Source organism: Sturnira hondurensis, unplaced genomic scaffold, assembly GCF_014824575.4.
Source record: "Sturnira hondurensis isolate 20B ecotype Veracruz unplaced genomic scaffold, ASM1482457v3 Scaffold0003090, whole genome shotgun sequence".
In the NCBI taxonomy this organism is placed as follows: Eukaryota; Metazoa; Chordata; class Mammalia; order Chiroptera; family Phyllostomidae; genus Sturnira; species Sturnira hondurensis.
In genome coordinates, this window is record NW_028075721.1 from 3,920,479 (window position 1) to 3,947,497 (window position 27,019).

The following is a 27,019-nucleotide window of genomic DNA, read 5'->3' on the forward strand; positions in this document are numbered from 1 at the left end:
GAAATGGGCCTTGGGAAGGCAGTTTGCCAAAGCAAATTGTGACATAGTTTTTGTCAGTTCAGCAGGGCCGATTGTGAATGCCAGGTGAGTTTCTACGGAGACCAGGTCCTCTCTACAAACAAACAAAAATGCTGCTGTGTGTGGCCACGCAGGACACCGGGAAGGTAACAAAGGGACTGTTTTGGGGATAACCAAAGCCGCAAAATAGAATAAGCAACACAATTCACTCTGGAACTATCTATTTAGACAATAAATATGACGTCTGCAGGTCTCCCATATAAACTTTCCATTCTCCATGCTTACTAAGGAACCGGCTTAAAATTCTTTAGACAGTTGTGAGCGAAAGAATGATCACTATTGGGCTATCATCTCAATTTCTCCTCTTGATCATCTTTCTTATTCCAAGATGGCTTCACTGGAAAAAAAATCACATCTTTGTATTAAGGTCTTTATTTCTGTTTCCATAAAAAAGTATCTTTTCTCATCTACCTGCCCGAAATTCAATCTCAGGGCCAAGTTTGTGATTCATAATTCATTGAAGGAGACGTTGCTTGTTTTTAACTGCATTCAACAAAACACCCCCTTGTTTGGTGTTGCTTTTTTTGTGACCCCGGAGGCATCTTCTCCGCCTTCGGCCCCAGGCACTGCCAGCATTTCACTCTTTAGTTTTGTCAGAACGACGCCTCCATCCAGTCCTCATGCCAAGAAGCACATGCACGAACGTATTCGGGATGCAGTCTCAAACGGTGCTCCCTGTTTTGCGTAGAAACGGCGCTAGCAGGACACAACCCAGGGAACACACCTCCCCTCCTCAGCAGGAGGATCGTACTGGCTGCCCTAGCACCCCGAGGGTTGGGCATCTGTTGAAGGCGATGTGCAAGCTACCGAAATACTGATACAAGAAAAGCATTTAAATCATGTAGCAGCCAAGGGTTCCATTCGCTGCCAGCAGGCCAAAGGGCAAAGGGGTATTCGGCAGAACCTGGTGGAGTCTCAGCCTTGGCACCTGCTGGACTCTCTCAGCTGCAGGACGGGGAAGCGGGGGAAGAGGAGGCACAGGCACGGGTGCGCATGTTTGTGTGGGTTGGGAGAAACTTGAGATTTCAGACTCCTGGATGTGAATTGGTAGAGAGGGTCCATCTCAGGTAACAGCACAGTCCCTGAAGAGAGAGCCACATGTACAGGCCGGAGGCAGCACCCCTTATGGTCTCCTCGGCCCTGATAGAGTTTGGACCTCCAACAAGAGGAGGAAATGCTAGAGGCAGGGCCAGACTGCAGGAAGAAAGTCCTGGCTTGGCCCAGGGGGAACAGCAAAGCCCTCGGCTGTCCAGCTGGGCAGCTGAAGGAGCAGCAGCTCTGGGGTGGCAGGCGACCAGACGGGTAGGTTCCCAGGAAACGCGCTGTAAACTTGGGGTGTGCAGCGCATGGCTCCAGGGGAGAGCTGAGGAGGCTGCTGCATCCTCTCCTCCGTGCCTTTCAAATTGTACCCCTCTCCTTCCGGATCCAGGTCCTGTCCCGCCTGTTTGTGACGTGGCCGGGCCATCCTGAGTATACCTGGACCTCCCTTAGTGTTCCTATTTTTCAGTGATTTCAGTGGGTTGACTTGGTCTGGAGTCATCAGCTACTCTGAGTGTGTGCATGTGTCAAATCAACTAGCTTTCAAATTCAGAATCGCCTCTACCCCACTCCCACCTTGTCGCTCCTTGGTGGGCTTGATTAGGTGGCTGGAGTATTTTTTTTTAATTGTTAAGAATTAGTTTCCATTCAGTAGTACTCTGTATTAGCTTCAAATGCACAGCAAAGTGGTTAGAAAATCTTGTACTTTGCAGAGTGGCCCCCGCTGCTCGGGCACCCATCTGCCCCCACGCTTAGATCTCACAGTGTCATTGGCTGTGTCCCCTGTGCTGCCTCCATACCTCTGTGGCCATTCGGTAACTAGGGGTTTGTACCGCCTCACCCCGGTCTCTGGAGTTGAGAATTTTTTTTTTTAATCCTCACTGGAGGATAACTTTTCTTCATTGCTTTTTAAAGAGAAAGGAAGGGGTTGGGGGAAGAGAGAGAGACATTAATGTGAGAGAGACACATTGGTTGGTTGCCTTGTCCTACATGCCCTGACTGGGAATTGAACCTGTGACCTTTTGGTGTATGGGATGATGCTCCAACCAACTGAGCCACGCAGGTCAGGGCCAGGGTTTACATCTTAAAATGTCTCGGTTTGGAAGAGATGGATGGTGGAGACTTACACCTTGGGGGTGGAGGACGCAAGCCCAGGGACTCAAGCAGAAAGAGATTCTGAACCAGGAGACTAGGCCATATTCCTGTGGCTTCGTGGGCAGCCATCCCTGTGATGTGAGAGTAGGCATTCCTGCTGCAACATCTTGCCGGGAGGCCAAGCAGTCCTGGATGGGCAAGTTCATGACTTACAGTAACTGCCCTGCTGTTCCGTCTTTGTCTGCTCTGTGCTTGCCTGGGGCAGCTGTGCTCCCAAGGGACTTTTCCAGTATTACTGAGGGATGCTGGGGAGTGCTTCCTCCCTTACTGGTAGTACACGGGGTTGCAAACTAGCCTTCCCAGTAACATCGTTTTGGAAAAGAGGTACTTGGTCGATGGACGTAAGATCCCTGAGAGCAAGAGCAAAGCCCATCCGCAGCTGTACCGCCCTGCTTCCCGGAGAGGCGTGATGCACGCCGGGGGACTACCCAGCTGGACTTTGTCACACTGGCGGCACTCTATGCATGGACGTTAGAGTTTCACATTATGTTGTTTGTTTATGTCATTTGGTAACAAGCAAACAAGAGCAAGCTAGTGGCATCTCCTTTTCGTTTGCCGTTGAAAACAGGATCGGGTCTGCTCTGCAGGGTGGGTTTCGAAGGGACTGCCTGCTGGTGTGCGCAGTGGTCAGAGCCATGCTTCCTGTCGGAGAGTAATTCTGGGCCTCAACCTCCGTGCCCTTGGAGGACTATTGATTTGTGGCACTTGCCCCGACCACCACGACACCCCTCCTCTTGTGAGTGGCAGAGCTCATCGTTGGACAATCATCAGCTCACGCGATCTCACAGAGCTGTCTCTCCTGTTGGGCTGGTTCCATTTGTTAGAAGATGTTTATTGTCTCGCTGCCTCCCTACAGTTCCCTGCGCTGCTTGCATTTTATTACTCATTAGCACCTTTGGAGGCTGAGGCGGTGAAGGTTGTAGAGCAAAATCCTGTTCTAATGCGGAAAACGTTCTGAGGGAGAGGGTTTGAGAATCATGATTCATTCATTCAAGGACTGTCTGGAAGATCCGGGCAGGGGAGAGAACACCTGTGGAAGGATAGGGGCGATTCCTCTAAGGAAACATTAAAGGAACTGGGGGTGTTTGAAGTGCTGACTGCAAGACCCTTGGGTGAAATACCCACTTTCTAAAAATTCCAGGAGCTGTGAGTTCTCTGAGGCAAAGAACATGTTTTGCTAAATTCATAGCATTTAACTGTTCCAGAAATCCTAGTCTCCCCAAATACTTCTTCAGTGGTTGCTGTGTGGGATAAAATCTAGCTGTGTTCTGTGCATCCCCCAAAAGAAAAAAATTCAAACCTTCGCAGGAGAGTTTCACAGAGAAGTTCAACAGGAGAGGTGGAAAGGCCAGAGCTCCCGAATGGGCTTAAGTCCCATTTTCTGGCGCTAACCAAACGTGTGAACGAAACTGAATGCCCTGGAAGTGAAGTGTCCTTGTTTCCTCATCTGGACAGTGGAGACGATGATACAAAAGTCCCAGGGATGCTGCAGGTGATGCCCAGGCCATCAGCTCATGTGACAAGGACCTAGCAGCTTTGTCCACACCCCCTGTGACCACTCCATTCCTGTTGCACATCATGGCCTCTGCCGAGGGGCTTCTGGTCTGCACCCTAATATAGGGTGCAGAGCCCGATATCAGTGAGAGCCCTAATATAGTGAGCCTGAGCCCTAATATACTCTCACAGCTTTCCTTGGTTGGACTCAGCCATGACCCCTTCTCCCCCCCACACCATTGCCCAGCCAAGGAGCTACCCCAGAGGTCGGCATCCGCACAGGTCAACACTGCAGAATCCCTTTGTGTCCGTGGGCCAGGGAGAGGATGCCCGTGTACCTGAAAGGAACGTGTTTGCAGCATCTGGCGAGTTTTATAACCCTATCACAGAAAGAGCGGAATTGCATCCCCTTGCTGTAGTACTAACAGGTCATTTACATTTCTCTGCAGCCCACACCACGAAAGGCTGGAGGCCAACATTTTGATAATTACCCAGAGAAATGCCTGGTACTCCTGCCGCCAGCATTTCATCACCCTTCCCCTCACCTGGGAAGTCTGCATGATGCTTTTACAAAGGGCTTCCCAATCCATTATCTCATTCGACCCTCGAATTAACTTGGGAGCTGGGGAGCTCGGGCACCCTTCATCCTGTTGTTCGTGAGAGAAAACAGACACAGAGGGCAAGTGAGTTATCACTTGTCAGTGAGCTGGGGCCTCCGCCCGAACCCGGGAGACTATGGGCGCTGAAGCAGGAACGTCCGAACCCACCCCTGGGCTGAGACGGCAAGCCTGTTAGGTGTCAAGATCTCGGAAGTGGTTGCTGGTTCCTTTGTTTGTTTATTTATTCCTAGGGTAGCCACACTGCTTTTTAAAGAACTATGTTGCCAAATCTATTTGCTGTGGGGTGTGTGGGATCAGTCCGTGCAGCTGTGCCCATGCGTTACAGCCCTTTACCCCTTTATTTTTTCAGGACTCTCTCCTGCTCACATTTGGAGAGCTGCCCACCTGACTCAGCCCTTCATTTCACAGATAGGAAAACAGAGGTCTCGAGTACCGGACCTTGTGTAGAATGAGCTCCTAGCAGGTCTTCGAATGCCTAGCACAGCGTTCTTTACGCACCTTCATTAACTGAATGGACGCTTTCTGCTTCTAGTGAGGATGTTTTAGGGCCTAAGACCAGCGCTGACTAATGAAACCTTTTTCACGGTGATTGAAATAACCACTGAGCACTTGAAATGGGACTAGCGCATGAAGGGAGTGAATTTTCCATTTTATTTAATTTTAATTAATTTACACTGAAAAAGCTGCTAGGTTGCTACCATATGGGAGAGCGTGGCTCTAGAACACAGTGGTTCTCAAGCTCCAGGCTAGAACCACCTGGAGAATTTCAGCAACACTGACTCCTGGTTTTCACTGGTTTGGAGCACAACCTGGGCAATGGGGTGTTAAGACTCCCCAGTTAATGCTAGTGAGCAGTCAGGTTCCAGAGGCCCTGGTCTAGATCGTAAGCTCCATGAGGGACAGAGGCCACGTCGGCTGTTGTGTGACTGTATTCACTGATGATGAATTCAGGGAGGACTTAGCCACGTTCCCAAGTCAGAGGACTTCAGATACCCTGGGGAAGAGGAAGGGCCCTTATGAAGTAGTTTAAAAGGATGATGTGATCCAAAGGCATGGAACGAGTCATTTCTATCTCGGGGAGGGAGAAGGAAAGAGAGTCTCTTTACAGCGATAAGTCTGGTCAGGATTTACAAGTAAGGTGTATTTTTGTTCCAGAAATGCATTTGTTGCAATAAATGTTTCTGCCAGGCAAGTCAAAACTCACATCTGTAATGCACAATAGGATTAACCTGGGATTACAGAAAATCTAATTAAGTGAACCATATTATCTAAGACCCACAAAAGACCTGCCGGTCTGAGAGCGTTCGGCACACCCTTCAGAAGACGCTTTGCATGAGCAGGGGGGCACTTGACTAGTTTGCGTATCCCATCGCTTTTCTTTTATGCTTCACTTTTTTAAAAAAATCCCATTCCTTTTGATAAGTGGCATTAATACCTTAGAAAAGAAAGAATTAGGCTTCAAAGATGGGATTATTTGAAGCCACAATGAGATCATCACGAAGCTATTGTTGGTACATACTTTCTAAAACAAGGTGGGGACCTTCTGTGGTATAGGAGCCACGCGGACAAGAAAGGTCATTTAAAAATGCGGCAGAGTTTAGTGTACTCTCAGCATGATGAGGTGGTTTGGGGAGACAGACATTAGGAAGGGGTCTCCAGAACAGCCCACCACGGCCTGGTAGAAATCCAGGCTGTGAATGCTTGACTTCCTGCACTCACTCCTGCTCGTGGGCTGAGGAAGCCGGGCGGCTGCGTGTGGACCCCACAGGCCTGGGGTCACGGGCTGGACTTCTCAGAATCCTAAAGGCACTCGGCCGTGGTGATTTGAGGCACCCTCTGCTCTCGGTTCAGTAATTATTTCCAAAAAACAAAGCAAAAAACACATCAAGCCCTTGTCAGCTATTAAGGCCACATTGGGATAAGTCTCTTTTTATGTTTATACTTTAAAAACGGAGACTTTGTGGAAAGTGGTTCTCTGCAGGATGTCAAGTTATCTCCCCTCTGCCAGCCTCCCCACTGACAGTCCTTAAAGAGAGCTCTCAGGTCCTTACTCACGGAGGTTGTTCCTTTGCAGAACCTGAACTGGTTGTTTCCATAGAAATAGTTTGAATGGGAGGACTGCTTTAAAGCAGGGTTGGTTTTTTTTCCCCTTTTTGGGGGGGTGGTAGATGCTAGATTCAGTATCTTTCACTATTGATGCTTTTCCCTTCCCCTCCTTGTTTCCTCTATAAAATGAGTTTCGGTTTTGTTCGCTCTGTTATTTTGTACAGGTTATTGATCATCTCTGTATCTCAGTTTTCCCAATTGTCTACTGAAAAGGGACTAACTCTGGAGGGACGTTAGGTTTGTAATGCAGTGCTGAGACGCTAGCATGGAATAATGCCACGACCTGCTCAAACTTGAAATAGCAATGGTGCACCTACTCCCGGGAGACCCTGGGAACCTCACTCTGTGCCAGACTTTCCACTGGAGTGTTAGTCTGTTGGCTTCACAAGCGTAACATGTTTAAACCAAACTCATGCTCTTCATCCCCAAAGCAGCCCCTTCTCCTTTCTAGGCCCAGAGCGGCACCACTGTATAGCAGCCTCCTGCGACTGCAGCCTCACCCTCCATCCCTCCGACCCGTCCAGTTCCCAAGGCCCTCCGAATCTGCCTGGTTCCTGGAAGAACCCCTGTTTCTCCCCCGAGGCTCATTTCTCTAGTTCAGAACCATGTTACCGCCGACCTGAGTGACTGCAGCAACTCCAGGAATCTCCCTTGACCATAGGCCTTCCTCTGGAAGACCTCTAGAGTCCTCTACTTCTGTGCTGTCGTCCATGGCAGTCACTGGCCCTGCTGTGGCTACTGAAGTGTGCAAACCGAGATGGCCCCTAAGTTTAAAGTACACACCAGCTTCTCAAGACCTAAGACAAAGTATCTCATATTTTATAGATCGATTACATAGTGAAATGATACGATTTGGAGCATCATGGGTTAACTATAAATATATATTTTAAAATTTCTTAAAAATGTAGCATCTAGCCCTAGCTGGTGTAGCTCAGTGGATTGAGTGTAGGCTGAGAACCAAAGGGTCGCTGGTTCAATTCCAGTCAGGGCATGAGCCTGGGTTGCGGGCCAGGTCCCCAGTGGGGGCCACATGACAGGCAGCCACACCTTGGTGTTTTTCTCCCTCTCTTTCTCCCTCCCTTCCCTCTTCTCTAAAAATAAATAAATGAAATATTTTAAAGAATGTAGCCTCTGGAAAATTTTAAATCACATGTGACTCATATTATATGTCTATTGGATAATACTGGTTTACTTTATCTTAGCTCCCCCCAATATTCATATCATTGCAGTTAGCAGCTCCTGTTGCAGTGTTATTTTGTGTATCTCCTTTCAATGGACAGCCTCCTGGAGTCCTGGGGAAGGCTTGCACCTTACTGCATGTTGCATGTTGTATTGCATGTTGTGTTGCATATTATATGTATATTGCCTGTTATATCACTGTATCCAGGGCTTACAGTACATATTTTGGTATTCTTGTTGAAGAAGCAAAACTCCAGGTTTGTCCTCCTGACCACCCACTGTGTGAAGGTCAATCCAAGGCTATCCTAAGTGTTCTCCCTGCATCCTCTCCTTCCATGGCAGCGCTCCTTCTGTCAGACCGGTCCCAGTGTTTTTCCCATTTGTAACGTGGCAGCCTGGAGGCTCAGGGAGGTTGAGTCTTGTACCTCATGAGCAGTAACCCTTGAGCTCTCACCCTCCAAGTCCATCTGACTCCTGAGCCCGTGCTCTCAATTGTTTTGCGGAATGGCCGTTTCTCATGTCAGTCTCTCCCCTATGCCTCTGATAGCTCAGACTCCGTCCATCTGCTGGCCAGAGTCCTCAATGGATTCCCATCGTCCATCAGAGGAAGTCCTGGTGCCTGAGACTAGGATTCAGGACCTGTCCCAGCAGCAGGGCTCTGCACTGTCTGGACCCATAGGACACCATGGCCATAGCAAGTGATGTGCACGGGCCTCCTGGAGTTGTGCACGGAGAAGGCCTGCCAGCTGCACCCAGACCTGCCATCAGTAAATGAGGTGGAAACCTCATCTGGGGGAGGTGGTTCTTCCTCAGCACAGCTCACACTCACGGGCTCCTGCAGACGTGGACGATCTTTAGAAAGGCAGTGGCAGCCTCCTCTTTTACAGAAGGAGGCCCAGAGGCCCAGAGGGAGATGTGTTTTTTCTGAGGCCACACAGCTGTTTGGTGGAGGAACCTTTGCCAGAACACAATTCTCTTGACTTGTGATATAAAGGTCTCCCTATTGCCCCAGCATCCCTCCGAAAGTCAGAGAAGAAAAAGGCGTTTTCTACATCTGAACAAATGATCTCCCCAGCCACAGTACTTCACCCTTGGCCAAAAGAACCACCCAACTTTTCCCCTCTTGATTTTCACAGTCTGCCAGTTTTGCTGTTCGATGATAAAAGGGAGCAGTCAAGTTAGCGCCTATACAGGAGGGTGACTGTCATTCGGTGCCCAGGACATTGCAAATGGCATAGAAATTTAGGAACAGGAGATCAGTGGGGCTGGACCCCGGGGTGACAGCCGCTGTGGGGAGCAGTCCTTGATTGCCAAGGTCTTCAGGGAGCTGGCCATGCCTTCTGCCATTTACATGGCCCGTGGGACAGAGGCCATGTTTGCTCTGTGTGGTTTCTAACTGGCCTGTTCATCACTTTGATTTCGCTGAACTGTTGGTTCTAGGATGTAATTTTGTGGCTACTCCATTCCCCCAGGTACCTCATAATCTTCCTTCATTAAATGGCAAATGCTTCTTATTTTTTTCATTCAAGTTCCTTTATTTTTTAGCTTTTTTATTGTATTTTTCCAGTACCATTTAGTCTCCTTATACTCCCCTCCCCACCCTGTAATCACCACCTGTTGTCCATGTCCATGAGTCCTTTTTCCCTTTTGCCCAATTCCTCCACCCCCCAGTTCCCCATTGGCTCACCCAGGTTATCACCTTGCACCAGGTTACACAGGTCAAAACAAAAACTGGCCAGTTTAAAGCTTGGTTATTGTTGGACTAGATGCTAGAGATGGTGGATGCAGTTGTTTACTTGGAAGAGGCTGGAGCAAGCAAGTACTGGAAACTCAGAGTTGGAGAGTACAAATTCACCTGCAAAGACAGTCACTGATTCCTCTGTGGTCTTGTACACAGTCCTTTCTGCGCCGGTCACACCATCCTGCCATTCATCGGCCCAGACAGCTGTCTCATCGTTGCTTGAGCACAGTCTACCAGTCAGAATCATGGTGGCCATGTATCCCCAAGACCCAATCCAGGCCTGGCTCTGTGGAAAGCTATCGCTGAATAAGGAGGCGAATAAGAACGCTTTATGGGTGTTTACCGCTCTGAGACGGGGAAATTCATATCCAGGCTCTGGTACCACGGATGGTGACTCACTATGTCGAGCACCTGTTTATCATTGACATTTTCCCCCTGGTTTTGCCTAAGGGATTTTAGCTCATGCAGAAGAAAAACAGAAAATCAAACGTCTCTTTGCACACATTCAGAGAGTGTTTACTCGTAGTCTGAGATGGCGCTGCTGACAGCATTGCCTGCTGCATACATTGGTATATGTCACTCATTTTAATGATTAACACTGAAAAATATCACAGTGAGAAAAATTTACGTAAGGGTTGAGTAAAGCACAAATAACGAATTCTTTGTCGCACATGTTGTGTTTAACCATCTTATCATTGGAAGATGATTTAATTACCTGGAGAGATAAATAAGTAACCATGGAATGATGTCATAGGTTGGGGGTCTGCAGACTTCAGTGGGATTCCTGTGGTACTTTGTGGCCACGAGAGCCTGAGAATGACAGTCACACCCTAACAGAGTGATATATTCGGTACCCAAGACAGTTCTGGAGCCGAGGTGATCGTTGGAGATCGTGAAGTCTCTTTGTACTGAAGATAAGGAACATGGATCCCAGAGTTTGGGAGCCAGGCAAAGCCAATGCATGGATCCTACAGCCACATAAACTTGAATTTGAATGGCGTTCTTTGCAGTGAGTCAGGGTGAATCCGTGGGTGATTTACTTAACTACTCTGAGCCTCAGCTTCCTCCCACATAAAACACGGGTGATGCTTACATGGAGTGGTGGTGGAAATATAACAAAAGGTGTGTGCCAAGCCCTGAGCAGACTGCCCGGCCCTTGGAAAACCAAGCACCCGGTGAAGGATAATCTGTACTATCATGGCCTAATTCACGTAGCTCCGTAAGTGACAGGACCAGGATTTGGATCCAGGTCTGCCCCACACTGGGCAATGAGTGAGTGCTGTGCCTTCAGTGCTGACCCCTGCTGGCTCTCCGTTTCTCCAGAAGCAGAGGGTCAGACTTACAGTGGAGCAGCTTTAAAATGTCCACCTAAGAGAAGGTCACGGTCATCGATAAGGGACCCTATTTGCGGCACACCTTAACATTTGAATTTGATATCAGAGCACGCAGCACGTATGCTGTGACCCTTTCGGCATCTCCGCTGTGTATTTGGCACCTGAGCAGAAGTGATTATTATCCCGAACTTATGCTTTGTTCCGAGTGTAGAAATTGGAGAATAAGAAATGTGATTCAGGAGGTCTTTTAATACTTCCTCTCCCGTTCTCTGTGATTTCCACGGGCATGGCATAATTCCTGTGATTTGAGTTGAAGCTAGAGACCAGCTCAGTGCTGAGTGATGAGATCTGAACGGGGAGTAAAATATGCTTGAATTAATTTGCATAATAGAATCCGATTGGTTACAAAGCTGTGTTTGTTGAAGTGGAGACCAGAGCGCCTTAGCTCTCCCAGCAAGGGGACGCTGCACATGCAGAGTGGATTTTCGAGTTCTGGTGTGGGCCTCGGTCATATTCTTAATGTAATGGTAACGTGTCTTAAACTGTAAATTAGCTCACTGGAAGTGAAAAGAACGGGTCAGCCTGTCTGATCCTTCCAGCTCTGTGGGGAGGAGAAAGCTGTAGAACGAAAGCCGCTTGCTTTCTGCTAAGCACTTTCGTCTTTCTTTCTGTACCGGGTAACAATTTCCACCAGGAGTCCAAATATACTTAAACACCCGTATATGTCATTTTCTTTTACGGAGACAAAAGCAGGCACAGCAAGAGTTTTATGCTCAAGGCACAGTAGCTTATGACGGGCTATCTGCTCACAAGATAGAAGGGCCAGCCTTGATTTTGCAAATTCGTTTTTCTGTCGTGTTATTACTCCCGTGACTTTCAGCAACATTTATTTTTCCTTCCAAGCAATATGCTCCAACCATAAAATAAAGCCCCCCTATATGTTTTAGGGGAACCCCAATGCTTAGGCATCCCGGCATACTGTTAGAAAGTGCTTTAATGGAAGGGTTATTCAAGAACCGCCGTGGGGGTCTTTAATAAAGCCAGTTAGAATGTTGATATAGTTCCCTAATTATTACCAACGTCAAGGTGTTCTTGGGAGGGTGGTCTCCTATTAATTTTTATGCGTGATTCCTCCAAACTCTCTACCACTGAACACATCAATCAGATCTCTAGATTTTAGAAGCATTCCCCCCCCCCCGAAAAATAAAAAAAATCTCCCTGAACTCATTGTTTTTAACCTATACATGTAGAATTCTGAAATGGGTTTAAAATAAATAACAAAGATTAGCTTTCGGTGAATGGTGCTGTTTAGGGACCTGGGTTACATACGGTGACTGTGTTGTGATGGGCTGATGGAAGTGCCTTCTGTTCGTCTTCAGTTTGATCATTGCTGTGAAATACTTTATCTCCCTATTTCTGGTTTGCTTTTAATATTTTAGTCACAGTATTACTCCTGCCCTTTCACCCCACACCCACCGCCAGTGCCACCAAAACTTACATTATTTTCATCTTAAGACTGTCGTACGTGCTATAGGCAGGTGTGTGCCTGTATCTGAGATGCAGCCTACTCTTAGAGGGGCATTATTACACGAGAATTGCCAGGGGTGAGAACGCAGGTCTTGGAGCCAACTGTCCTGGCTCAGATCCCAGCCCTTACACCCGTCAACTCTGCAACCTCGGCAAATTCCTTACTCTCACTGCGCCTCTGACAACTTCCCTGTAAAATGGGGATCCTACCACTTTGTAGGGCTATTGTGAAAATGCGATGACTCCACCCACTGAAAGCACTTGGAAGACTCTTAGGCAAATAATAATGAACAAATGTGAATTAGTATTAATTACTATTATTTCATCATAGGCATATTATTAATGGGCATCAGGACCTACTATTGGTTTATTTTCGGGGGCTTCTAGGTTACTGTTTTCATTACAGTGCCCATAGCATTTCCTGGTGAACCACAAACAAATGGCAAAAGCTGGTGTTGACCACTTGCTAGGAATACAGAGTCCAGAACCCGCTGTCATGGGTTCAAGTCCTAGCTCTGCAATTTATCAGAAACACACATAATCTCTCCCAAGTTGCTTAATTTATCTGGACTTCAGTTTTCTCATCCTTTCAGGTGAGACTATTCATAGCACCTATTCATAGATGATTAGGTGAATTACCATTTTTTATTTTAATTTATTTTTTAAAAATATTGTTTATCATTTATTTATTTATTTATTTTATTCATTTTTAGAAATGGGGGAGGGAGGTAGAATGAGAGGGAGAGAAACATCAATGTGTGGTTGCCTCTCATGCGCCCCCTACTGGGGACCTAGCCCACAACCCAAGCATGTGCCATGACTGGGAATCGAACCAATGACACTTTGGTTCACAGCCCGCGCTCAATCCACTGAGCTACACTAGCCAGGGCTCCATTTGTCGTTTTTAGATCCATAACAAGCTTTTGCTAAATAAATTTTTCATTCTGAAATTTAATACATTTTAAAAATCATGTCTTGAAGTTAATCTTACACATATATGAGACTGATCATTAAAATAACTTTATATATCACATAGTCATATAAGCACTTACAAATAATGGGCCCAATTAATTGCTTTTGAAAGCAAGTTGGTTTTGCTGGTATTTGCAACAGAGGAAAATAGACAAATTCACGTTTCCAACAAAGGGTTTATTATTTATTGGTCATGTGGAAGCTCTTAAGTTCATTAGCATCAAGCTAAAGTGTTTTTTACAAAGAAAAAGAAAAAAATGTTGTCATCTACTGGCAACACTTTTCGTGTCAGAAATAATTGTGCTTTACAGCAAAATGGCAGCCTGAAGAAAGAGGGGCAGAAATATCAACTTTAATTAAACCCCTTCTTTCAAAGACACTTCACAGTTTGCATGCAAGAATAATTTCTCACCGTGCGAACAAGCACTTAATACTTGGCGTGGTGTCAGTGGGCAGGGATCCTGCCGTGCCATATGTTCTTTCCCTTCTATTTCTTCTCGAGATTCTAAGGAGGCAAAATGGAGTTTGAACTTGAAGTATGTGGTTCAAATCATACTTCATCCATTTATGAATGGCCTGCCTGGAAGTGCTCACTCACTGGACATAAAATCATGAATAAGAGCAACGCTCACCACTAAGATGCAGTCAGGCTAGGAAGGAGACAGTGTATGGATCAGAAGAAATGCCCCGCAGTCTTTTACCAGAGCTCCAGTCATGAATGGGAAGCTGGAAGCCACTTGGAGAACATGGTACACAGTGGCGTCATTTTAGAGAGAACCAGGCAGAGCCACCAAGAGGGGAATTCATGGCCCGATTCAAGCTAGTGGCCGATTCTCCACTCTACCTCCAGCTTCCAGACCTAACCCCAGGGAGCTTCCTATTGCTTCACATTGCCTCGTTTTAGGATGTAACCCCTCCTGGGTCCCTCTCTGTGTTCTTTGCACACAGCCAGTTGGGATCGCAAGGAACAGCATTTGACACGAGGAATAGCATTTGATATATCATTAGATGCCTGAGTCTGAGGGTGAGGCTGTTAAATGATGACATTGCCTTTTTAACCTTTCTCTTCCACACAGCCCAAAGTGTCTGTCACACTAAGTATTAAAGTCCCCATACCTCGAGAAGAGACCAACAGAACCCATCGAAGGGTGGTACTGGGGACAGTGATGGGCACCGGAAATTAACGGCACATGTGGGCCTCCCCAGGTACCACGTCCCGGAATTAGAAAGCAGCAGAAAGGCTTGGGTTGGTGAAGTTAACGGCCATTAGAAGGAAAGGCATCCTGCACCAACAAGTGAGAACTCCACCAGCTCCCTTATTGTCTAGACAACTCAGGCCAGATGGCTGTGGCATCGCCACATAGCTTATTCCTCAGCTCCTCTCCTAGGGAAAGGACCTCATCACCTTCTTCAGGGCCTCTTTGTCTGCAAGTTAAGAGCACCTCCTTCTTCTGAGGGAGGCTGGCCGTCTAGGAAGAGAGGAAGAGACCCGGTGTGTGCCCAGTTCCCACGCGGTGTCTGCCCCGCCTGGGTGCAGGAGTGCTCCTCCGGCCTGCTTTCAGACGAGAGCAGGCAGGCACAGAGTACCGGATGGCCTGCCTAAGGTTATGCAGATGGTGAGACCGAGAAATGGCATTCCGGTCTGGTTTGTCTGCTTCCCAAATGTTCCACCATCCCAAGACCCACACCCCCTCTCCTGTTCCCCCACCACCTCATCTAACCTAGACAGCGAAGAATTTGGTGATGGTTTCTATTTGGACAATACTCAGCGATCTCACCACTTTCATTCAGCCACCCTCGTCCCCCCTCTGCTGAAATGAGGTGTCACCCTCAGGATTGATGTGTCATCCTCCATGCCCAACCATTTCCTGAGAGTCCCTCACATTGGTGGCAGGGCTGGTAGTGGGGACTGTCTGGCTCTGGGAACTAGACTCCAACTGGAGTCTGAGTGTCACTTTCCAGGGGGAGACAAGGATTGTCCAGAGGAAAGAGTGGGGTGCCAAGAGGTGAACACAAACAATGGAACTTCCTCGGGAGAGAATTAAGTGTCCAGCACCAGAAAGACTGAGTCCAGGGAAGAAGCCCAGGGACCGGAAGCAGAACTTAGTGACTAGTGGGAAGCACCAGAGTGCCAGGGGGAGGACTGGAGTGACCACAGATCAGAAACCCACAAGGGTCATGGGAAGGTGTTAGTGGCTCGTCCTTCCTGTTGACAAGTTGCTGAGTCACATCTGGGTGCCAGGAACAAGGCTTTTGGATAAGTTGGTAGGGTGTGCTGTCTTACTTTGCTTCTCCTGGTTGGAAAGCACTTATAAAGTATCTTTGACACCTGCTGGGTTTGGGTAGGATCTTCAGCTTCTCGGGTGGACCTTTGGCCAACAAGAGCAAACCTTGTCCATTGAATCTACACAACAGCCTTCAGTGACCCATCATGGAGAACCTTGCCCCCTCATTCTACTGACAAATGTTTTAGTGAGTGTCAGTGGTCTCATAGGACCTTCCCCGACCTCCCTTCTCTAGCAGGGCCCGTTGTTGCTCTCTCCTTCCTTGTACTCTCCAGTGGTGCTGGGTGTCTGGGGGCCTGCAATTCTGTGACCAGCTTGGGGCTTCAGGACATGCTGTTGCTTCTGCATGGAAATCCCATCCGCTCCTTTCTTTCCTTCTCATGGAAACGCTCACTCCAGGTTGAGCCCAGCCATCCCGCCTTCTAGGAAGTCTCTTCGTTGTCCCCACCGTCTGCCTCTCCCTTCCCAGGCCCCACCAGTCACACGCTTCTCTCCTGGACTCCCACGAAGCCTCAATTTTTTGTCTTGCAAACACATGCCCGAGCACAAGTATGATCAGTAGCAACATAAACATGGAGTACTTCCTGTGTACCACGCATGTGCTGAGACTTAGGGCCTGGACTCACTGAATCCCCTTGCCCACCTTGCTGTGACCATGATAAGTCTCATCCCCATTTCAAAAGTGAGCAAGCCGAGCAAAGAGAAGTCAGTCAGCTTACCCCAAACCCAAAGCCAGTGAGTGGTAAAACCGACAGTCGGACCCCGGCAGCTGGCTTCCACAGCACACACGTTGTATCCTTAATGTGCGTGTTCCTCTCACCCACCACGTGGTGAGCTGAGGAGAGACTGTCGCTGATCTCTGCCTCCTCGGCACCCAGAGCGAAGCGCTCCCATGGTCCGCCGAGCGTAAAACCTAGCGATGGGGTTCAGATAAGGTGGGGTGGAGCCTGCGGCTAATGCGACCTTTCTCTCTGCCCGCAGAAGCCACCCGGGGAAGCGGACAGCCCTGACGTGATGTGCCCGGCGAGCAGAGACAATCCATTCCGAGAGAGGTCTGCGTGACGCGTCTGGGAGGCCCCCATCGGCCGGGCCGCCGCACGGTCGGTGGAAGGGGTGACAGCCGCATTCTCCTGTGCCTACCACGTAACCAAAAATGAAGGAGAACTACTGTTTACAAGCCGCCCTGGTGTGCCTGGGCATGCTGTGCCACAGCCAGGCCTTCAGCGCGGAGCGGAGGAGCCACCTGCGACCCTCGTTCCACGGGCACCATGAGAAGGGCAAGGAGGGCCAGGTGCTGCAGCGTTCCAAGAGAGGCTGGGTCTGGAACCAGTTCTTCGTGATAGAGGAGTACACCGGGCCGGACCCCGTGCTCGTGGGCAGGGTAAGGCTGCCGTGGCCCGTGAGGTGTCTCTCCCTGCACCCCAGGGGTAGGGAAGCACTGAGAAAAACCCTAGGAGGGAGACACTAAGGGTCTGGCCACCCACGGGGAACCACACCGCCACTGCACGTACATGCTTCCAGCCCTTCCTTTTCACACTCACAGACGTATCCACGTTGAGGACACTTCCGTTTTCCACTTACTATTACACCATCATAGCTACGTTTCTTAATGGCCGCACAAGAGTCTGCTGAATGAAATGGTGATTATTTGTTCAGCCACCCGCCAGCAGGGGGCATTTCCCCGACCACACCCACCCCCAACTTGGATGCCCTTTCTCATAACCCTCCCACCCCTTTTATCCCAGCTTCCCTTGCTGTATTACACGTGTCCACTTGTCTGTCTCCCTCCCTCACTGGAGCCTAGGCTGCCTGCCACAGGAACAGTGTCACCCTTTGGTCCCCAGCTCCTGGTACTAAAGCCCAGCTTTGGGGAAGCCTTGTAAATAGCGGATGAGATTAATGGATGTGTAAGAGGGGGTGGGGTTCTATTGGCTTTGGCTGAGGCATGGCCACATTCAGATGGGTGGCTGGGGAGTCCTAGCGCTTATTCAGAGTCCGCATCTCTTATTTGTCTCCTCCAAAACAGTGCAAGGGGACGGAGAGAGTCCATAGCTTGTTTGAGAGGCCGACTGCCTGGTAAAACACGCAGCTGTCTTTCAGAGAACAGGGACATTGACTACAAGGAGGGTGGGGCTCGCATACCTGAGAACCGAGAGCCTGCTTACTGTGTGCAGGGGCGGAGCGAGGCAAACGGCACACGGGGGTCAAGTGTCCCTGACCTCACAGGGGTCTTAACGTATGCAATTCCAAAAATAAAAACTAAATTGAGGAGTAGGGTCATGACGAAATTCAACACAAGTGATTTTGAATTTACATGGTCACCTTTGGGAGGTAGGAAGGGAGGTTTCGTAGAGACCGTGACGATAACTTGTGACCTGAAAGATGAGCAGGAGGGCAAAGGAACAAGGACAGTCTAGAGGGTGCTCATTTCTCAGCCTCGAACATGCCAACAGAGTTGTCTCGGCTGCAACTCAACACTGGAATCCAGCGTTCCCTATTTATAAAATGGGCGTATGTGGAGGAGGTCCATATTACTGTCTCAATAATATTGTCCAGGTTTGGGAAAGAGTGTTTTTTAAGAGATGTACTAAAGAATTTCATTCATTTATACCCAAAATGGAAAGATTATACCCCAAATAGAAGCCAGTGTGGGGGAATGGGGACCCAGGGAAATGGCTGGCACGTAGAATTCCCTGCGTGGAGGAGATGGGCTCGGTGCCCGGAGAGGAAGAGGGACTGCGCTGTGGCAGGGGCTGTGTGGGACCTGTCCCCCAAACAGGACCTGTGCCATTCCGGCATCTCTGGGACAGGCAGCTGCCACGCCCACCAAGTGGAAGCACGGAGAAGGGGGGGAAGTGAAGTAGTGAGTGGCGTCTAAAATCTAGGCCCCCAAGAATGAGTCTAGTGTCAGGCTGGATGGGGGGAAGGAATCCAGGGGTTGGATCCTATGGCTCTTCCTTTTGACACATTGGCCATCTATAGTTTCCAATGAACAGGGGGAAGAGACTAGGTGGCTGGTTCCCTAATAACTCTGACTTGACGACGTTCAAGGTTCAGTGATGTGAGATGCTCTGAGAAAGTGGCACTCGGCAAAGCCTGGGCTTTCGGATTTCTTGCGGGAAATGTGCCACGAGTCTTCCGAGTCGGGAATCGGCTGTGTTGGCCTCAGCGGCCGCATGACCCAATAGCACCAAATGGTTTCCCAAGCTACTCTGTGTGTCGAGCCTTATAAATATCGTTGTCAGTTATATGGGTCATCTTTGTGGGCAAGAAAAGAAAGAACGAATTTACTTGTGGTTTTGAAATTGGAAAACAAGAAAAACTATGAGCGGTATACTTAAAAAGTTGTTTCAGTTTGTTGATTATGAAATAATGTTATTTAATTCCCAAGAGTTTTGCCAAATTCACATGCACCTACAGGTGTCCCCCTGAAATAGTGGGTCCTTCACTGAGGCATTCGATTGCTTTTTTTTTTAAACTGAATCAATAGAGAAAATTCTAAAAAGCACTGTGTTCAATCTTGCTTTGTGACTCTGGACGAGCTCTCCAGGCCTTGGTTTCATAATAATAATTAAAATGGCATTGATAATAAGTATAAATTAACATAATATAATAATACATTATTATGTAAGAAGGAGCTAAAGCCTTTTAGTTTATACTGGGTTCTCTCATGCATTTCTCACGTAGTAGGCAGTAAGCCCCATAGTAGGGCTTTTCGCCCTGTCTGCTACTGTGGAAACCTATGAGAAGGGTGAGGATACTGCTTCCCTGTGCCCACAAGGGGCCTGAGCAGGACAGAAGAATCAGGTGAAGATGAAAGCTGCAGAAACTGAGGTTGGACGAGAAGTGGGGTGCGTTTGTTGTTACAGGAAAATCAGACATGCCATTTGCAGTGGGGTTCCCGTCTTAGGAGTCACGGAGCAGAGTCATGGGGTGCGGGGAGGTCGTTTCTTGGCCTTGGCAAGTGTGGATTTAGGCAGGTACCGTAATTCCTCTGGGCTTTGTCCCGGGATGTGGGGGCAGGGAACTAAGGGTATCTAAGATTCTGCCTGTGGTCTGAGGGGCTGCCTGTGCCTCCCGCCGTCCCACCCGAGGTTTCCTCGCCCCCAGGTGCCACACAGCAGGTCTTCTGGGAAAGTCTAATCGGGGAATTGTTTGGAGAAACAAAGTCCCGGAAACAAGCATTAATGTTTTTGGGGAGACAACTGCTAAAAGAAAAGATAACAGCATTCATGCAATAGATAGCTAAGGTCAATCTGGGCGTTCCCATGGGGAAGGGTCCCCCAGATGGGGCCTCCTTCGAGGAAAACAGGGGTGAGGAGAGGTGTGTGCATTGCGGCTCTTTACTGCATAAAAACAAACAAAGCGCCGTGTGCGTCTGTAGAGATACGGGTGCACATGCGTCGGGCGAGCCGTGGCGGGTCCGCAGGGGCTGGTGTGTGAGTGCGGGGAGCGCAGCAGAGGGAATCGGAGCCGAGACGACTCGTCACTGCAGAAACGTTTGTTGTTTTTTACTATTTGCAACATGCACATATTTTGTTTCAAAATAACTCCATTAATGCTATGCATGTGTATGTGTTTTGTATGTGTGCCTACATGTGGGGAGGAATGGAGAGCGAGTGTGAAACCTAGAATTTAAAGAAAATCAGGGTTCAGGTTTGAGCCCTGGCTTCGCAGCTGCCAGCCGCAGGACCTTGGCCAAGGTGGTCGTCTCTTCTAATATTCTGCTTCCTCATTTGTAAAACAGAGTGGGCACATCTCCCTCTCATTGTATACATATGTGTGCGTGTGTGTGTGTGTGTGCGTGCGTATACACAGCGTGTTGTGGCAAACGGCATGTTAGTGTCTCTCTGTCTCTCCTTGCAGCCTTCATGTAATCACAAATCTCAATTTCTCCTTTTCTAGCTTCATTCCGATATTGACTCTGGTGATGGGAACATTAAATACATTCTCTCAGGTGAAGGAGCCGGAACCATTTTTGTGATTGATGACAAATCAGGGAACATTCATGCCACCAAGACACTGGACCGAGAGGAGAGAGCCCAGTACACGCTGATGGCTCAGGCGGTGGACAGGGACACCAACCGACCGCTGGAGCCGCCGTCGGAGTTCATCGTCAAGGTCCAGGACATTAACGACAACCCCCCTGAGTTCCTGCACGAGACCTATCACGCCAACGTGCCCGAGAGGTCCAATGTGGGTGCGTACGGCAGGCGGGGACCCACTGTGTCTGCTGGGCGGGTGTTCCTGCGGCTGGGTGGGCCAGTGCCCATGCTCCCAGATCAGGGAGTAGAACGTACACTGGAGTCTCAATGGCAGAATAACAGACACAATTTTTATTTGTGTAGCCTCAGCTATTTAAGGTGGACATGAGATTTGAAAATCTAAACATACAAAATATGAGGGAGTGTGGAGGAGGGGGAAGAAGATGACTGAATCCAGGTCAGCCTGGCTCTGGCACTTAGTAGCGGTTCAATGGGCTGTTCTCCCAGCCTGGGTTTCCACCTCTGTGAGATGGGGATAACAATTCCCGGTCTTGCAGGACTGGAGACGAAATGCACGTCAGTCACCAGCGCATGCTGACGTTCAGGTAGCATTAGCAGTAGGGATATTTGTTGCGTGCACGCGCGGTGCTCCCTAATGATACACATGGACTCTGCATCTCATTTTTGCAACGATTCACCTTTGTGATGAGGTCGGTCTTATTTGACACATTTTGCAGAAATACGAGAAACCCAAGCTAAGGAAAGGTTAACTCATTTATCCAAGGTCACCTGGCCTAGTAAGTGAACCCAGAATATGTACTTAGCCATGGCGCTGTCTCCATCGATTAGAGTGATTCTGAAGCAGGCCGGTCTTGTCCTCGTGCGTCCAGGCACTGCGCTGCTGCAGCCTGACTCCCTGCAGGGCACCCCCAGCCACCTTCTCCTGGCACCAGCTTCCACGGGACTCTGCAGAAGGCATGTAGTTGTGGTCTCTTGGGAAACACGCCTCATATTAAGAACGGTTTCCCTTTCAGACCGTGAGCAGGGCTGTTGGGAGTGAGTTTGGTTCCGTGAAGCAGAGATTAAGAGTGCGAATGAGTTCAAGGTCATCAGGGTCAAGCCACCCTGAGGTGGCTTGGATAGTCTCTTTTCTCCTCCAGGTAAAGTCAGACCCTCCGCACAATTTACAAGAGCCAGGCTGAGCCACTTCTTGCCACCTTCTCTTTCCTTTCTGCCCTGCCCAGTCCCTTGGCCTCGCAGTAGTCACCTGGGGACTTCAATGAGAAGCAGCAGACACGGATATTAAATCGCTGAAGAGGAGACAACGGCAGTGTCGGCGGCTGAGCTGGGGGGAAGGCCAGTCACCAGAAAGGATTCTCTGGGGGAATTTTCATGTGTCCACCCGTGGGTGCTCCCCGATGCTGAGGAGGAACACCCAGCTTCCCATCAGGGCCCGTGAGAGTGGTCAGCCGTCAGACAGGACTGGGCGTGTACCACGGTCAGGCCTCTGGCCAGCCAGGCAAACCTGGGGAGTTTCTTATGTCTTTCTCACCTTTCCTTCTTCCGTTTATAAAATCAGGATAACGTAAACCATGGTGAGGGTTAAATAACACAGATGCAAAATTCAGAGAGTTGGAATGGATTTAGTGGAGTTTTAGATGCAAATAAAGCATAAGGAAATAGTAATTTCCCGAGCTGTGCCATGAAGGCAGACACTGGGGCCTGTTCTCCTTTATAAATCTGCACTACCTGGAATAGTGGCTAGAACCGTGCCTGGTTCTGTGGGCAGAGCTCAGGAATGTGGTCCGCACAGAAAATGAATCACAGAAGAGGACTCAGAAAAAAGTGAGGCTTCCTTTTCCAGCCGGTGGGGGAATCCCTGGCTGTGCTGCGTGTTTCACGGTTCTCAGAGGTCGGCCCACGGGCCCCGGCCTCCCGCGTGGAGCCTTGTCCAGCTGCTGAAGGCGCCACAGAAAGAGCTGGCGTTCGGTTGTGGGCCGGATGGGGCTTAGACCCTCAACGCCAGCAACAACCCAGTTGTTGAAATAGGTTGCAAAACTTCACACGTCCCGTACCCAGTATCTCACAGGTGCGGTGGATGTAAGACGGTGCCGAGCGGGGGACCCTGGCAGCCCTTGTGGGGTGTGCCCCACACAGCGCCTGGCACCAAGGAATCGGAGGATGGCTGGTTCTGTCCCACGGGCATCTCTACCCCCATCTGAGGCCCAGCACTTCCTGCCCTCAGATTCTTGTGGCCATCAAAGAAGAGAAGTTTTTTTCTAGAAAAAACACAATCTCATCTTCCGTCAGTTCCCTGGTGTCCTTCCATTCTGACCCACAAACGCTCACCTTACGCCTCAGCAATCTGCTGGAGGGTTGTGCTGTGTGACTGCCAGACCGTTGGAGGCAGGGAGATGCAGCTGTCTTGCCAGGAGGGAACAGCATTCTGCATGATATTTATAGCCATAAATTAATTAAAATGTAGTATTAGCAGCCATTTTATTCCATGCAAAGCAACAATAAAACGATGTATTTATTGCTCTGCTACAGATGGAAGAATGTATTTTGTCTTTTCAAGAAAAATAATTCATCATTAATTATCCTTTATTATACTCTTTGGGAAGATTTTTATTTAATTATTTGATAGGTTGAATATTTTAATTGCATGGGTCTTAGAATGTTTTTGCAATAATGTTCATAGTATTAGTTTAACTACCAAGCATAACAGGACGTGTGAATATAAAAAGTTCATTTTTAAGGTATAGGAATTAAGAGGGAAGCAAGGGAAGGAGGGAGGGAGATTATTTTGCATTTCCAACCCAGGAACAGGAACACATGCTGACTCATCTTTCCTTGGTTTCTCATTTCAACATGAAACTTTGTTTACTAGAACAGAAGGTGAAAAGCCGAGGAGATATCACTAACGAATTTATTTCGCTTTCAAGGAACGTCAGTGATCCAGGTGACAGCGTCAGATGCCGATGACCCCACCTACGGGAACAGCGCCAAGCTGGTGTATAGCATCCTTGAGGGCCAGCCCTACTTTTCGGTGGAAGCACAGACAGGTACCGTGACATGTCACATGTCACTGTGACACGCGGGGTGAATAAGGGCCCGAGACCTGCTCGTGCAACCTGGCGGATTCCCTGTTCTCTCGGGTGTGAAAAGGGCCACCTTCTAGGGTTGGTCCCAATACTGGGCGCTATATGTGTGCCCGGCATCCGATGAGAATACATGTCTCCGTCTGCATTTCACGGTGTCCCGTTAATAAACATAATCTCAAAACACAATTTCTATCTTAAAAGTGTATCATAGAAGTCAACTTCAGTATAAGAGCTTATCTTAAAATGTTTAAATTTTATCACAAGATTTAACTGAGGGTCCAAAGGAAGAGACCACAGCACCTGAGGACTGACATAAAAACGGGCAGCGCCCAAAGGCCTCGGTGCAGCGCAGAGGGCCGGGTGTGCGTGCCCAAGGGCGTCTAGAGGCAGCGCATTCCCTCTCTCGCCACACTCCCAGTCTCAGCGCATTCCCAGCCTCAGCACGGTCCCAGTCTCACTATGTTCCCAGTCTCCCCACGCTGCCAGTCTCACTGGGGAGCCGGGAGGTGCCCAGAGGGCCTTAGCATCCAGAAGGAAGCTTCTGCTCACTTCCAACAGAAGACAAACCGCAAACCAAGAGAATGAACAAATATAACCGCAGCCAAAGCGTTTCACCTGATTTATATCAATTTTTGATTCGGAGATCCTTTTATGAGAATGCACACTAAAACCCTGTGAAACAGCTCGTCCACAATATTACCCCCCGAACCCCTTTCTTTTTCTACAGCATGTCCCCTATATTTGAAAGACGTTTACAGGTAACTCGCAGTTATTGTTACGGTTAAAATATTCTCAAATATGTCTCTGCTTATATGCATAAACACAGACTACTGACCAGCTGTTTTGCTCCTTTACTTGATATGATTTCTGCTTACCCGTGTCATCCTTTATTTGTAACCGCTTGGCTTCGGATCACAATTTATGGGGCTACTTGCTTTGGTTCCGTAAAAAGCATCGGCTTGAACCTTTCCTTTTAGATGTTTGGAACTCGTGGTGGGGGGGCCTCTGCTCGCAACTGTCTTTGTTTCAGGGACTCAGAATTTGAACCCACCAAATTACCGAACGGTCAGGGAAAGGAGGCCCCGTGAGTTCGAGGGTGTTTTTGAGAAACATGTAAACATTGGGGGGTAAGAATAAGGGCTTCAGGCTTCCGCCGTGGCCTTTACAGTTCCATTGTAAATGTGGCCATGTGCACAGAAAGAAAAGGCTTGCACACGTTCCCAAGAGATTTAAGGGATCGTGTCAAATTAAATAATCTATCGTTGTTATGGTGTGTATTTTTAACCCATCTGGTACACTCTGCTAAATTTTAACTTTAACATTTTTTAATGTACTGCGTGAAATATATGCCTTCTGCTTTTAACCTAATATGGAGCATAGAAAAGTGTTTCTAAGAATTGCATGCAGGGATGGAGTTGTTTTTTTTTTTTACTTTAATTTTTTGATGAGTTTTTTTAAAAGATTTCTTTTATTTATTTTTAGACAGAGGGGAGGAGAAGGAGAAAGAGAGGGAGAGAAACATCAATGTGTGGTTGCTTCTCACATGCCCCCAACTGGGGACCTGGCCCACAACCCAGACATGTGCCCTGAGTGGGAGTCGAACGGACGATTCCTTTGGTTCGCAGGCTAATCCCCAATCTACTGAGCCACACTGGCCAGGTCTAAATTTAATTTAATTTATTTTTTAGAGAGAGGGGAGGGGAGGGGAGGGAGAAAACAAGAGGGAGAAACACTGATGTGAGAGAAACATCGATTGGTTGCCTCTTGCACACACCCTAGCCAGGCAGCCTACAACCCAGGCATGCGCCCTGACCAGGAATCAAACCACCGACCTTTCACTTTGCTGGACAATGCCCGGCCCACGTGGCCACACTGGTCATGGCCAGGGATAGACTTTTACATGTGCCAAAAGCATTGGTTTCCGTCATGGACACCCTTGCAGCAATTTCTCAAATGCTTCAGTATTTAGGATCGTTATATTTACATTTCAAGTGTAACATCTAAAACATATAAAATTGAATGCTACATTAATAATTAGGCCAGTTGGATGGAAAAATTCATCTCAATGATGCTCTAGGTGTTGCTGACTTGGGTTATCATGACATAATCACACTGAAGTGACACTTCTGTGAGGGGTGGTGCCATTTCATTCACCTTCGTGTCCCCTGTGCCTGGAACTGTTTTTGTCAAACTGTTGTTGGAAATAAGTATCTGTGATATTTCCTATTTCCCTGGCCAGGCATCATCAGAACGGCCCTTCCCAACATGGACAGGGAAGCCAAGGAGGAGTACCACGTGGTGATCCAGGCCAAGGACATGGGCGGACACATGGGTGGACTCTCAGGGACAACCAAAGTGACAATCACCCTGACCGATGTCAATGACAACCCACCCAAGTTTCCGCAGAGTAAGTAGGTGGGCTTGGCTTTCACTGTTCAACGGTGCTCCAGCCAGCACCTTCTCTGATCCGTCTCTGCTCTACTCCACTTTGAAGGAAAAAAAAATCTAGGGAGATGGAGATTCTATGTCATTGTTGAAAAAAAAAGCCAAAACAAGACAGTAGCAGCCACAGCAAAACAAGTTTAAACAGAATAGACCCAGCAGCAGAAACAGGCAATGTAAAAAGTCCCACAATCCCAGAAACAGAAAATCTGTTCTGCTAGGTATCGCATCACCAGATGCTAGTGATGCACGCCAGCCGTGAATGGACTGTCTCGGATGCAGCGTCCCCCTTTCTGACCTGGGTGTACCAGGTCCTGGATCAGTCACCTATTGCTCTCCAGCAGGCCACCCAGAACCTCTGTGGCCTAAAGCAGGGAGAGTTTATTTTTGTCCTGAGTCTGCAGTGTGGGCAAAACTTGGAGGGGATGGCTTGTTTCTGTTTCCGTGGCATCCAAGGGGGACAGTTCGCTGGGCCTGGAGGATCTGCTGGCCGTGCATGTGGCTGGTGGGGTGGTGGTGGCTGTTGGTTCCTCCCTCTCTACGGAGCGGCTTGGGTAGGCTCTGAAAGTGAGACCCTGGGGACACCAAGCCTGAAACCAGGCTGCCTGCTGTGACCCACTGCATTGCTCTCACTACAGTGTTCAGACTGCCCGAATTTAAGCAGGTTCTCCTAGACCTCGCCTTTCAATAGTAGGATGGGCAAAGTCAAGTTACAGGAAAAGCATGGAGGAGGGGAGATGTTGTTTCGGCTGTTTGGGGAGAAAACAGTCTATCCTAAGACCTAACTAATAGGATGTTGTTAGAACTAAAAGAGCTATATTGAATCCTACAGTGATAGCTGGCCTAATTTGTCAACAAATGTTAGCCATGATTAGTATCTAATTGAGGGATTATGGTCCATCCTTCTACAAAATGTATGGGCTTGCTGAGGAAAATAAAAGAAAAAAAGATTTGGATAG

At 48.5% G+C, this 27,019-nt stretch overlaps 1 protein-coding gene across 2 annotated transcripts in view; it reads left to right on the forward strand.

Moving 5' to 3' along the window:
- Positions 1–27,019, forward strand: part of CDH11 (cadherin 11) — a 134,476-nt gene that overhangs the window by 75,598 nt on the left and 31,859 nt on the right. For both annotated transcript variants that reach the window (XM_037041591.1, XM_037041592.1), the window contains 4 exons: positions 16,511–16,910; positions 20,435–20,729; positions 23,460–23,579; positions 25,858–26,025. In XM_037041591.1, coding sequence (XP_036897486.1) covers positions 16,683–16,910; positions 20,435–20,729; positions 23,460–23,579; positions 25,858–26,025 — 811 coding nt within the window. In that variant the 5' untranslated portion in view covers positions 16,511–16,682. The remainder of the gene's footprint in view (positions 1–16,510; positions 16,911–20,434; positions 20,730–23,459; positions 23,580–25,857; positions 26,026–27,019) is intronic.